The sequence below is a fragment of the Scomber scombrus genome, chromosome 2 (genome assembly GCF_963691925.1).
Source record: "Scomber scombrus chromosome 2, fScoSco1.1, whole genome shotgun sequence".
Classification (NCBI taxonomy): Eukaryota; Metazoa; Chordata; class Actinopteri; order Scombriformes; family Scombridae; genus Scomber; species Scomber scombrus.
This window is the reverse complement of record NC_084971.1, coordinates 27,157,389-27,170,416: the sequence shown is the minus strand read 5'-3', so window position 1 is coordinate 27,170,416 and position 13,028 is coordinate 27,157,389. Positions and strand designations below refer to the sequence as shown.

Below are 13,028 nucleotides of genomic sequence, written 5' to 3'. Positions count from 1 at the left end.
GAGAGTGGGCGCCAGAGGCTGACAGGGGATCTCTGTGGAGGAGAGGAGATAACCTCTCTACTCTCTCTTTCTCCACCTGAAACATTGGCACTCACACTGGTAAGGAGGAGGAGAAAGAGGAAGGGGAGGGGAGGGGAGTGATGGAGGAGAAAAAGTCAGAACAGATAGCAAGAATCTGCCAGCTGATACAATGAGGAGAAAGGAGAATCCAAATTGGAGGTGGAAGCCCTGTCTTATAAAGCTGAAATGATACATTGGAGATGTAAGAGTTTGCATTTCTATTTTCAACTGATTTCTGAAGTGGGAGGCAGATAACGCAGCGAACGGGGATATAAAGACCTGATAACTTCTACTGCAATTATATGCAAATTCATGTAAGGCTGCTGATGACAGATTGATTAGACTGTGTCACACTTTACATAGACATCAAAGTGAAGGACAGCTGATCATGGGCAGCCACAGCATAAGTAAAGAGCACTTATGTCTCTGTGTGAATGTATGTGCGGTTATGTGTTTGATACAGCAAGAAGGGAGAGGGTGACAACGGGGATGGAATATTTCTTTATGCTGTAACTCGATTATAGTTTATATTTAGGGCTGTAACTAACTACTCATTTCATTATTGATTAATCAGAAGGTTGTTTTCATGAATATTTAATCTATAACATGTCAGAAAATGATGAAAAATGTCTGTTACAATGTTATGTCCAAGGTGACCAAGTGAAATCGCTTGTTTTGGCTGACTTAGTCTTAAAAACCAACATTTTCTATTAATTTTCAGTATAAAACAGAAGAATGAAGCAAATCCTCACATTTGAGAAGCTGGTACCAGTGACTGTTGTTCTTGAACAATTACTAAAATGTATTATTATCAAAATTTCTGATCTTTTATATTCTGGAATTAAACAAATTATTCAACCTAATAACTAATTGTAACATTTTCAGCTATCTTGCCTTCACCAAACATTTTGGTCAATAAAATACGGTGTAATGGATATTTATATTTGGATGGACTTGAAGCTCACACTGGATTGCACCTTACTTTGTGTGCATTCTCAAAGTGCAGGGGCTAGGGAGTGTGGCAACCATACTAAAGCCATAAAAACATAACAAAAAGTCATTGTGGCTGAAGAACAGTCACTGTGGGGGTGTGGATGGAGGGGTTAGGTTAAGAAGCCCCAACAGGTGCACCTAATCCTGCAATCTACCTGCCTATATATACTCAGCTCTGCCAGATCATATTATCCTTTCAGTCAGTTAAAACGCTTCCAGCCATTCTTGTCTACCTAAGCATTTTACTAGTTGCCTTTTGTCTTGTACCCAGTCTGAACCTGTTTCTCTTTTCCCTGCAGGTCTGTCTGCTCTGCTCTCCTGCCAGTCTCCTGGACCTCATCTCTTCTTGTGTACTCTGTTCTCCTCACCTGGACCCACACAACTCCACACTTCACCATCTGGAGCTCCGTCTGGCTAAGCTCTGAACTATTCCCTGGACCTCACTTGGCTGAACTTCTAAACTTGCAGTCCTAAAAATAAATACTGTTTTACTTCAATCTTACCTCCCGTCTGACTGTGTTCACACTTGGTTCACCTGCTTTGGTGCCACATAACAAAACTTTCTGAATAGAGAAACACTACTAGAGGTATGGGAGAAAAAGTGAGTGATCGATCCTTTAAATGGGCGACTGGAAAGATTCCCTGGTTTATCAGCTAAAAAGTTCAACTCTGCAACTCCAGTCCCTGAACACAATTAAAATACTGAAAATCTATTGTGTGCATAATGACAGGCTTATCTTTGATGTTTAGCCTGAATCACATTACAATAATAGCTGTAGGCCTTATTTTGACAGACATTTCAATGGGTTTAAGTAATAGATACGAAATACTAGAGAGAAGTAAAAGAGGCAAACTAAATGAAAGTTAATTTGCATTCAACGTGTGCGCACCTCTGCTAGCTAAAGCCACACACATTGTGGCATTTGCCCTTCTTGTAATTTTCTTTATGGACCAACCTCTGTGCTGAAATGTGGAGAACAGCCTGAAACACTGGGGACAGCTGCAGAAACTGCTCACTGTAAAAAGTAACTTTACTGCCTGTAATACATCCATGGCCTGTATGTGTCTTTGTTATGTGCAGCACCATATGTCTCCCCCTCCCTTTGCGCTCCATGTTATGTTACACTCTGTTACATTAAAATGCCAGTTTTGAGTACCAAAGGATGTGTGGCTGGGCTCAGATGTTTTCACTGTTACTGGTTAACATGAACACAAATGAGACGCAGAAGGTTTTCTATGAATGACATACATCCAGTACGTTCTGGAGTTGGTTTAACACTGAATATCAAGGGGAACAAATTACCTTTCTTTCAGATTTTAAGGGGAATCAGATGTCCTTTCAATTAGAAATATTAGGAGGGAAAATTTTCCATGCTTCATGTATTGGGGGGGTGGGGGGGTGTGACGACCCCCTGTCTCCCACAGCGATTACATGCCTGAGTAGCATTCAGGACTGGCTTTCCCACAGCGGGAAAGAACACTCTGCAGAGGATGTGCTAGTCAGGACTGTGACCCCCCAAAATAATGTAGAATTAAGCGCTGTTCACCTTGGAATTAACTTAACTGTAGATGGTTAACAGGTTAGCTGGACATGCTAATATTTGCAGCTTATTAGCAATGACAAACGATCCATTCTTTACACTGTTGTTGTTGTTGTGGTTTTGGTTTTGTAGAGAGTACAAGGAGACACCACCATCCAAACTCTTTCGGGTACATACAGAGTATCTTTCTTACAACACCCCAATGCACAATGTATTGGCATGTGGAGACATCCAGAGCTTGACAGACCTGCCAGATGTAGTTACAGTTGCTAAGCTATGATTGGACAGTCACTGTTTAGGGAAGAGGGATTGCAAAACAAACACCCAGAGAGCTATTATCAGAGTCAATAATTCTGACTAACAGGGGTATAAAGCCAAATATGTATGTTTTTGTGAATGTACGTGTGTGTGTACTGCACCTGAGTACATATCCTCGGAGGACTCCATTAAGCTGGGGTTCTGGCGGAGGCTGCCACTGGACCATGATGGACTGGTTTGTCCGCCCACTGGCCACAATATTCTTCGGAGGAGCACTGGGTGCTTCCTCCCTCAGCATCAATCTAACACAAACACAGAAAGAAAGAGAGCATGAGAGACAAATTATGTTGATGACATTGATCAGGTGTCTGATGAGGATGGAGGTTCAACACACATGGACAGTTTGCAAAGGAACCGAGTATTAGGTAAGTGATCTAAAAAGGTACTTTTACAGTAATTTTCTTTTCCAAAAATGTTTTCTAGTCTGGGGGGTCAAGCTGTCTGCAAACAAATTATCACGTTTGTCACTGGAGATACACGAGACAGAGCTGCAACTCATTATAGAGAATCATCTCTCAGCTTAAGGCGCACTGATGAATTCTTATTGAATTCCGTGCTCATCTCTCTCATCCCTCGTTCTCCTGGTATCTTGCAATTTCATTTAATACATTTGTTTTTCATCTATTTCTATAGTGTTCATTTATTTCAAACAAACCACTGCTGCTGCTGATGGAAACGTTTAACGCATCGCTTCCAGTGCACCAGAGGATTTCTCCTAGGAATGATCGAGCTGACACTGGATGTTTAAAACAACAAATGTAAAAGCATTCATGAACTCAGTAGAAGCTGAATTGCTGTTGCGTTGTATTCACTGGTAGCGGAAAACGATAAACAGGCATTTACTGTCTCTATGTTGCAGATTACTGTTTACTATATTCTGTTTTACTTGAGGTTTCCCATTTATGTTTCAATCTTTGTCCGGGCAGTTTCAATTTCAGCATCAACCCTACCGCAACGCCCCCAGCATACCCGCTACTTTGTGTGACAGCAATAGATAGTTAAATCACTATTAGTAGAGAATGAGCAAAGAGCTAATCTTTTTATTTCCAGCGAGACAGTATGATCCCTCACTCTCTCTGCCCTCTTACCCTCACCACTGTCTCTTCAAACCCATCTTTCCTGCGACATTTTGATCTCCTTTTCCATTTTTCTTCTCCCACATCTGCAAACTTTCACCTTTCGTCCATCATGTCCTTTGGCCTCAATTATTTCATCCTTCTATCTTTTACTCATCTCCTTCTCTCCTCTTCTTCCCCTCCACTCCCCCACCCGTGATTAAAGCTCCCAGCCCTTCTCATGGTCGGTAAAGCACGCAGGCTGAGCTGGTCAGCCTCTGGCTTTACTGTAAGCAGCTCAGCTAACGTAATCAGACCCATATGTGCTTGCTCACACACACACACACACACACACACACACACACACACACACACACACACACACACACACACACACACACACACAGACACACACACACACACACACACACACACACACACACACACACACACACACACACACATAAACACACACACACACACACACATATAAACACACCAAACAAATTTCTCCCAGCTTAAGACAGACTGTTACATCCGATGGTCTTTTCCCTTCCATGGATTATGTCTGGAGATTTACATTACCTTCTCCCTCCAACCCCCTCCGTCCCTCTGTGCCCCCATCTCTCCCTGAATGTTTCTTTATAAGCTATTGAGCCATTAGCTGTGGTATGGCTCTGTGTATTTGTGTGTGTGTGAATCTGTATGTGCCTATAAATGTGTGTTTGACTATGTGTGCACATCTGTACGTTTGTCTGTGTAGAAGCAGGGGTGTGAAAGCTGTTAGCTAGAGAGTTGTGCAGGCGGATATATGGCACAGGCCAGTGGTTTTACAGCTGTGCTTTACTTCCATTAGGTTAGGCACTGTCAGACAGCACCAGGTGCTGCAGGCATACACATGTACAGACATACACACACACACATAGGCTAATGGGCCTTGTGTGAATGAGATGGGCATTAGTGTAGCCGTCTGGAAATGGGGTATATATAATCCTCAACTATGCCACAGCTTTTGACTGAAATTGATGATGCACATTAATGCACATACACAAACTCATGCTGCACAAACATCCACACACCCATACAGTACTGAACAGATGTGGTCATTCACTGTTTGACTGCAAATAAAACACACACTGACACACTTACACCCAATAGCACAAACTCCTTGTGAATTGCTTTAATTCACTCCCAACCATTTACGAGTAAATATTTCATACAGTGGGTTCAGCATGAGGACATCAACCTCACGCAGGAACCTAAATGTATAAATCCCTACCTAAAGGCTCATATCACACACCACCTCACATCCACTCATACACCCACAAACATTCATAGCAACACCCCATACATATACTGCAATCAGACAAAACAAACACGGCCTGTAACTTTGCCTGAACGTTGTGTGACACACTTTCTCTGTCCCTTGCTATTAAGGAAAAGAGGGCATTTTCTGGAGGAGATGTACATTTTTTCTGGTGTGTGAATGAAAATGAGGAGGAGATATGTATTCTGTGTGTCCCTATGCTTTGGGAATTAGCTAAAGTTTCTATCTGTGTCATTCTCCACAGTTTAATGCCCACTGGCTTTTTCACTAAATCCACGTACACACTGAATCTTAAATTTAATAGTGTTGCCGGGATGTTAAGTCTGCCTCTATTCAAACAGGATAGTAACATTTAGATCCACTGCGAGGAGGAAATAGAGAGAAATGAACAGAGGGCAACAGCAATAAAACAAGAGAGAGGGAAACCAGATGTGACATGATTGGGTAAAACCAGCTGAAATAGATGAGCTTATTTTCTTCTTGTTTGACACTTTAAGGCTTGTCTCCTTTAAATGTTGTGCTGTTTCGCTTCAGGCTAAAAGCTGCACAAATGGAGGACGGTGACACACTAAAGAGACTGTCAGGGAAATAGAGAAACTTTTGCATATTCTCACTATGAATCAAGACTGGCTGAGACTTCCAAATGATACACTGCATGTGCTATGTGCTTGTTGAGTCCAATTAAAATGTTAACAGCTTAATCGCTTCAATAAACAATACATTTGTGGTTTTGTTACCTGTTTGGTTGATTAAATATTTTACTGCAAATAGGCAACAATGCTTCAAAAAGTCCATGCTCTGTTATCATTGTTGCAGTATACTTTCCATGTTCACGTGAAATAAGAGGAAGCAGTTATTGTTTTTGACTTAATTGTGGGACTGTATTGTAGAGATCCTCTCAAGGCTGTAAAACTAAATAATTAAAGCTGAGCTGCAATTATCATTTCAATCAGACTTATAATTTTATTTTACTGTACTTCTCCTGATCTTGCTTTATCTGTCACAACGTAAATACAAACAGAGCATTCAGAAATAATACTGACAATCATAGCAAGGCTTGTTCTTGTCCCTGTTTGTGAATGAACACGATTGAATCTGCGGTGGGGGTGAACTGACGCCCTGTATCAAAGCAAGTGGTCCATCAGTTTATCGCTTTGGCTCACTTAAGGCTGATTAGAGCTTTCACAAACAATGAGCAATCGATGCATGTAAGTGCCAGTTGGAGCTGATTACATTGTTGCTGAAAATAAACAACAATACTCCTGCAGAAGCTGTCTCGCATAATTAGATGGTTGGTCTTTGACTGTTAGCAGAGGATGGAGGTCAGAAAAGTGAGTGCAGAAGTATCTTGTTTAAAAAAAACCATTTTGTTTGCGTTACACATTGTGTGATCATGGAGTCTGCAGTTTTTGTATGACATATGTATAACACTTATAATAACACAATTAACAAGAACAAAGGACTTTGAAAAAGGGCTGGCATGACTACGCATCCCAAAAATGTTGCTTAATGTTGCACAAAAAGTCCATCATGGATATATAAAATCGCACCCTAATCTATAATTAAGTTATTACTTGACCGTTATTTGCTTTTAGCACTTTCTGGTCTTTTTTGTTTAATGTCTAATTAACTGTTACAAAACTAAGATTACTTGGAGGGCACAGCAGGAATGCAGGACTATTCAGGAGAATGAAAATGTAGGTTAATTAAATAACACTAATGAATAGTGAAAAAACCTGACATCGGTCATAAAATCCTTTTTCATTAAATATGTTTAAAAATCATGGAAGAGATGAAAGAAGCCCAAATAATCATATTTTCCATTTAATTTAGTAAAGTAAGCTTTCGTTGCATATGCACTGAATGGTAAGATACCAAAAAAAAAAGAATCAGCTTTTTCTGCTTGTTTCTCTCCATTCCTACACAGTATAAAGATTAGGCTTTACTATCTTATTCAAAGCAGCATACATTGGGTTCGTCTGATTTATATTTATGTCAGTTTTCACCTATCTATAGTACATCTTTGGTACCTACAGAATCTGCCCAGATATATATAGGACTAATCTGCAGCTTACAACCTCCCTTTTCAAAAATATGACTACTAATAGTGCACCACATGTGGGTACACCAAGAACTGTAAGTGCAAGAAAATGAGCCTCTTTGTATTTCTTGCTACATTTTCCTGAGCAAGTTGAAGAAAGGCAAGTGATTTCTGCCATTCTGCTATGCAAACAATGTGATTTTCACCACCTGGTAGAGCCTTTCTCAGAAAAAGCCGACCCTATGCAATCGCCCTGACGTTTCTACTCTACATTATGATGTAAATAAATCACTGCTCATGCTATAGGCACCTTCAGCATAACTCTACAGGACAAATCCATTGTAAATGTCCTTATCAAGCTCCTGTAGCATTAATTTGTACATGCACGTTACGCATGTATACAGTATGTGTGTATATTACTATATGAAGAAGTTTTTTGTTTTTTTTTACTACACAAGCAGTGTGGAGTTCTGTGGAGTTCTGGTTCTTAACTCAACAGCTGGAATAAAAATTAAAGTAAAGGAAAAGATAGTTGAAACAGATGCATTAAAGTTATGGTGATCAGAGTTCAATGCATTTATGCATAATCTGTCATTCCTCTGTTAATGCTTACTCTTTAAAGATGGTGATGATGTCAATGCAGGTCATGCGTGAATAACTGTGAGTTTGTGTGTGTGCGTGTGTGTGTGTGTGTGTGTGTGTGTGTGTGTGAGTGAGAGAGAGACACTCCAGATGGTATAATTGGACTCTTCATCTGAGTTTCTGCATTTAGAGGTAATGTTATTCAGCTTTGATCACATTCATTCGTTCACCCTTAGCGGATGTCCAAGGGGAAGTGAGAAAAGAAAGGCAGGGTGATGATGGGGAGCAAAAAAAAAAGTATGAATTAATGCTGTTTTGATCAAGATCCTAATCAAGAACAAAATGGTAGAGTGTAGAAGCAGCTGGAAGTTCAAACTTTAATAAGGGCTTTTTGTCATCAATATTACAAGCTTCTTCTTCACTCTCTGTCCCGTTTCCTCACTCTGTCCACATTACTGCATTTTGTCATCCTTCTCATTTGGAGCTCTGGGCTTCTGCAGAAAATATTGTCTGCCTCACTCTCCCTGTGTGTCAAGTGCAGCAGGCGCCTTGGCATCTGCGACTGTTTATGTGCGTGTCTTATCCAGGCAAACATCCAGCAGATGAAAAGTAAAGTGTGCACGATTGTGTATAAGGCGAACATTGAAGAGGAGATGTATCCATCTGCTCTGATACACTGAGCAGCAATGACTCTGCCAGTGTTTCATTTAAGGAGGATCAGTCCCTGCTATTTTGTGGTGCCTTTAACAACCGACTTTATACTGTGCACCAGGTAGCAGAATGCCTGCTGGACACAAACAACGCACGACTCCATGTAGAGGAAGGAAGGAGGAACAGGAAGGAACGACTTAAGCCGGACAATAAACAAATTCGGAAGATAAGTTATTTTAAATTAAAGAAGGTAATGAATCAGCAGAGAGAAAGTTGCAAAGTGAGGAGACAACAGCAGGCTGATGAGAGGGAAACTAAAAGGAGACTGTAATCTGAGGTGTGTGAGTGTGTGATGGTTGCTCTTGTTGCTGAGAGTCTATTTGGCAGCACTACAACTGGCATCTGCCAATGGTCAGTCTCTTTAGCCAGACTAAACCATGTTTGTATGTGTGTCCACCTTTATAATACACAGCCACATCTGTTGTATTGTGTGTGCGTGTCAGAGATTGGCTGTTTGCTGTGTATGTGTGTGTGTATATATTCGGGGGCAAAATTGTTAAGAGGCCTGCCACACCTCCTCCAACCCTCTTTCACTCTATTCAGTTTCATCAGTGCTAAGGCATCATAATTACTCCCATTAGAGTTTTCTCTTGGGATAAACACACACACAAACACAAACGCATTCGCACACACACACACACACACAAACATAAAAACATCTGCACAGCAATTTATTTACTTTGCAGGCCAAATCACTCTCCCATTTACACACACTCGCACACACACAGACATGCAGAATAGTTAATTTCATCATTTTTGCTGCTTAGTTCACTGCTTGCAATGGAAGGAGGCATGCAGGGAAATATGCATATATACACATGGACACGTAAAAATCTACAGCGTGGACGTGATGAATATAAATTGATCATTGCATAGGAAACAAAAAGGGCTGCTCCCTTCCTTCGTCCTCGCCTTGTGAGAATCCACCCGTTTCATCCCCATTCTTTATACAGTGTCCCTTATCCGTGTTCATGGCGATACACACACACACACACACACACACACACACACACACACACACACACACACACACACACACACACACACACACACACACACACACACACACACACACACACACACACACACACACACACTTAGATACACAAATTACAGTGTGTGGGGGTGCATACACTATGCCTTTTGACTGTAGAAAGGTTCCAGTTTATTCATACCCAGTTTGTGTAAGGCAGTGTGACCAAGTCTATTACACAGAGATAGAACTAGGGGAAAAAAACTCTATTTCACACAAATCGCAGCATGTTCTACATAAAAAAAAATTGGTTTCATGCTTTTTGGGAAACATCAGTGAAATAGTAATGTGACTTCACAAGGAGTATTGTGAATTATATGTTTAATAAAGCTGGTAGTGGTGAGTGTGTGGCATAGACTAAATGACTCAATGTGTCTGTGTGCATGCTTTGCCTTTACCTCTGTGTCTCCGCGCTGTACTGACCCCTGCCCACTTGATTGACAGCACAAAGCCTGAACTGATAGGTCCTGGCAGGTGTGAGCCCGCCCACTGATACATCAGTCACCGCAGGATCGACCTCTGATAGGTAGACCTTCCATGGTGAGTCTAGACAGAAAGACACAAAGATTAGCCTGATAATATCTGGTGGAGGCAGGACAAACAGGGACACAGGGGACACTCAGGGCCCATAAATCAGAAGAAAAGAGGGGAGGCATAGATAAAAGCAGCAAGGAGGGTAGGTAGAAAAGGAAGGAGAGAGTATAAAGAAGAAAAGAAGCAGCAAACAAAGCAAGAAGAAGGAAAGTTTGGAGGGGAGGGGATTAATAAAGAAGCACAGATGCTGCTGTATATTGTTTGCATCATGTTGTCGGCCTATCTTTCCATGGAAGATACGACAGATGCACTATTATAATCTCGCCGGCCACATGTGTGTCTCTGGAAGTGAAAAGTATAGTGTGCAACTGTATTCCACTGAGTCTACTAGAACCACTGTCTGGCATAAAAATACACTGTATTTATAGTGGCTGGTATAGTTCTCTCTGAAATACAATCCAAAATATCTAATTTATAACACGCACTTCGGTGCACACACTCACACATGCACACACACTGGGTAACCAGGGTGCACAAAACTCTTGTCCCTCTCTCTCTCCATCCCTCACTGTCTGGATTTAGTCTTTACTGCAATGTACCAGATGTTTAGGGCTCTCTGCATTCCTCCTCTTTCTCCTTTATCTCTCCGTTTTTGTTCCTCACCGCATTTTCATTCGTCTCTCTCATGATGATACATATTTTTTTCCCTATCATTATTTTTTGCATATTTTTAATAGATGCTACAGAACAGCTGCTGAAATAGTGACAGCTGAAAACTGTTATTGAAAACTCAAAATATTCCTGCTGTCTCCTTAAAAGCTATCTGGACGAAAATGACTTAAAATGTCAAACTACATTAACATTTGATATTTGTCTATCTGTTTAACTCTTATAGTCATGTTCCGAGCGCTTGGCTGTGCATGTAACACTTTCCTCCCATCTCATCCTGTTTGCTTAGAAGTAAGAGTGGCTCTGCAGCCATCTTCCTACAATCTGTTTCTCCTGTCATTCTACTCCACATCCCCTCTCTCCTCTATCTCTCCCTCTATTTCTCATTTGACGGAGATCCAGCCTGCTGTTAAAACATCTGTGGTAGAGAAAGGGTGAGAGACAGATAGATAAAGAGAGAGAGAGAGAGAGTAAAGGAGGGAGGGGAAAATAAGAGTTTATTTATAGGGAACTTGCATGTACATTTATGCAGCAACACTATTTTCCATATGTCTGCCTCATGTAAATGAGTGTGTGTCAGTGCCTGGTAGACAGCAAGTGAACAGCTGTTTGCCACTCAGGGACTATAAAGTATGCCCAGGGACACACACACACACACACACACACACACACACACACACACACACACACACACACACACACACACACACACACACACACACAGACAGACACATACTGTTCTCTGAGAGCTCCAGCAGGTAGTACAGAAGGGGGGAGTTCCCATCAAAGGGGCGTAGCCAGGACAGGAGGACGGAGCGGGAGTCAGAGTCATTGAGACGGGCCACCAGGGAGCGAGGGGAGTGTGGAAGTTCACTGTGCACAAAAAAAAAAGACAAGAAAGACACAAAAACGTCAGATGTGAGTTTTACTTCACTTTGCTGGGTCCTCTGATCAGAACCAAGTCTTTAGAGGACAAGTTCAACATTTTGGGAAATATGCTTATTTGCTTCCTTGTCCTGACTTACAGTAGATGATAAGATCAATACCAGTTTTAGCTCAGCGTAAAGACTGGATTAATTTTGTCTGAATTTAACAAAATCCACCTTCCAGCAGAACTACTTCTTGGCTGCAAACAGTTGCCAGGAAACCATATTATTAGTTACTGCTCATGACCGTGAAATAGTACAGGACGTAACCCCTGTAAAACCATAACTTGCTGGTTTTACACCTCTGCTTCTGTACAGATAAAACAAATGAGATATAACATGTTAATTAGAGAGCTTGTAGGCGGATTTTGTTACCTTTGGGCAAAGCCGGACTAGCTGTTTCCTCCTGTTTCCAGTTTTTCTGCAAAGCTAAGCTAATTATCTACTGCTGCTTTAACTCTCAGCAAAAAAGCAAATAAAAGTATTTCCCAAAATATCAACATCCACATCTAGACAAAAGTGTGTCTGACATTTAATTACACATTCATACATTTGAATCACAAAAACAAGGCAGTGGCAAAGTGCTCAGATTTTCCATTAGACAGTTATTTATTTCCTGTGTTTTGTTTTTTTATTTGATATGTGCACTGCAATAATGTTGGCTCCGCTACCCAAGTTAGTTCCTGGGTCCGATCCAGGATCAGTTCCAGTGGGTGATATCTTTTAAATATGGCTGTTGTTTGCATATTTTTATTGTGATATTTTATTCTCTGCTGCAAATACAGAAGAATGAAATTCTGTCCCCCGTGGATATTTGTGCATCTTTGCCATGTTAATAACAAAGAAAGCAATGCAGACATATTCATGAACGCAATAGAGTGTCCAAATATGTGATTATACAGATTTAGTGCATCATAACTCTCTTTATAAAAAACGGTTGGCTTGGAGGAGGAAGAAAATGTGAGTGTAGCTCTCTGTGAGGGCTACAGGTGCTAGCAGAGATAACAGGACACATAAATAACTAAATAAATATATTTACACTGAAAGCATGATGAAAGCCATGATCCCTTGTGCCTAAACCAGCTGCATTTTATATTCATAAGCTCATCAATTATTTCTTAAGAATCCTGGATATGTGGATATCTTGTCCAAGTGGTCTCCTCTCGCAAGCTGCAGACTTCATTTCATCAGATGATGTAGGGTTAAAAATGTTTGCCTGATTACATTTTTGTGTTTGC

The 13,028-nt window shown here is 40.9% G+C and overlaps 1 protein-coding gene across 1 annotated transcript in view; it reads right to left on the bottom strand.

The window, feature by feature from the left end:
- LOC133994967 (protein sidekick-1-like) overlaps positions 1–13,028 on the bottom strand; it is a 240,242-nt gene that overhangs the window by 57,037 nt on the left and 170,177 nt on the right. The window contains exons 15-17 of the mRNA XM_062434212.1: positions 11,601–11,737; positions 10,060–10,207; positions 3,014–3,154 (exon numbers count right to left, since the gene is read on the bottom strand). Of these exons, the coding sequence (XP_062290196.1) occupies positions 3,014–3,154; positions 10,060–10,207; positions 11,601–11,737 (426 nt within the window). The remainder of the gene's footprint in view (positions 1–3,013; positions 3,155–10,059; positions 10,208–11,600; positions 11,738–13,028) is intronic.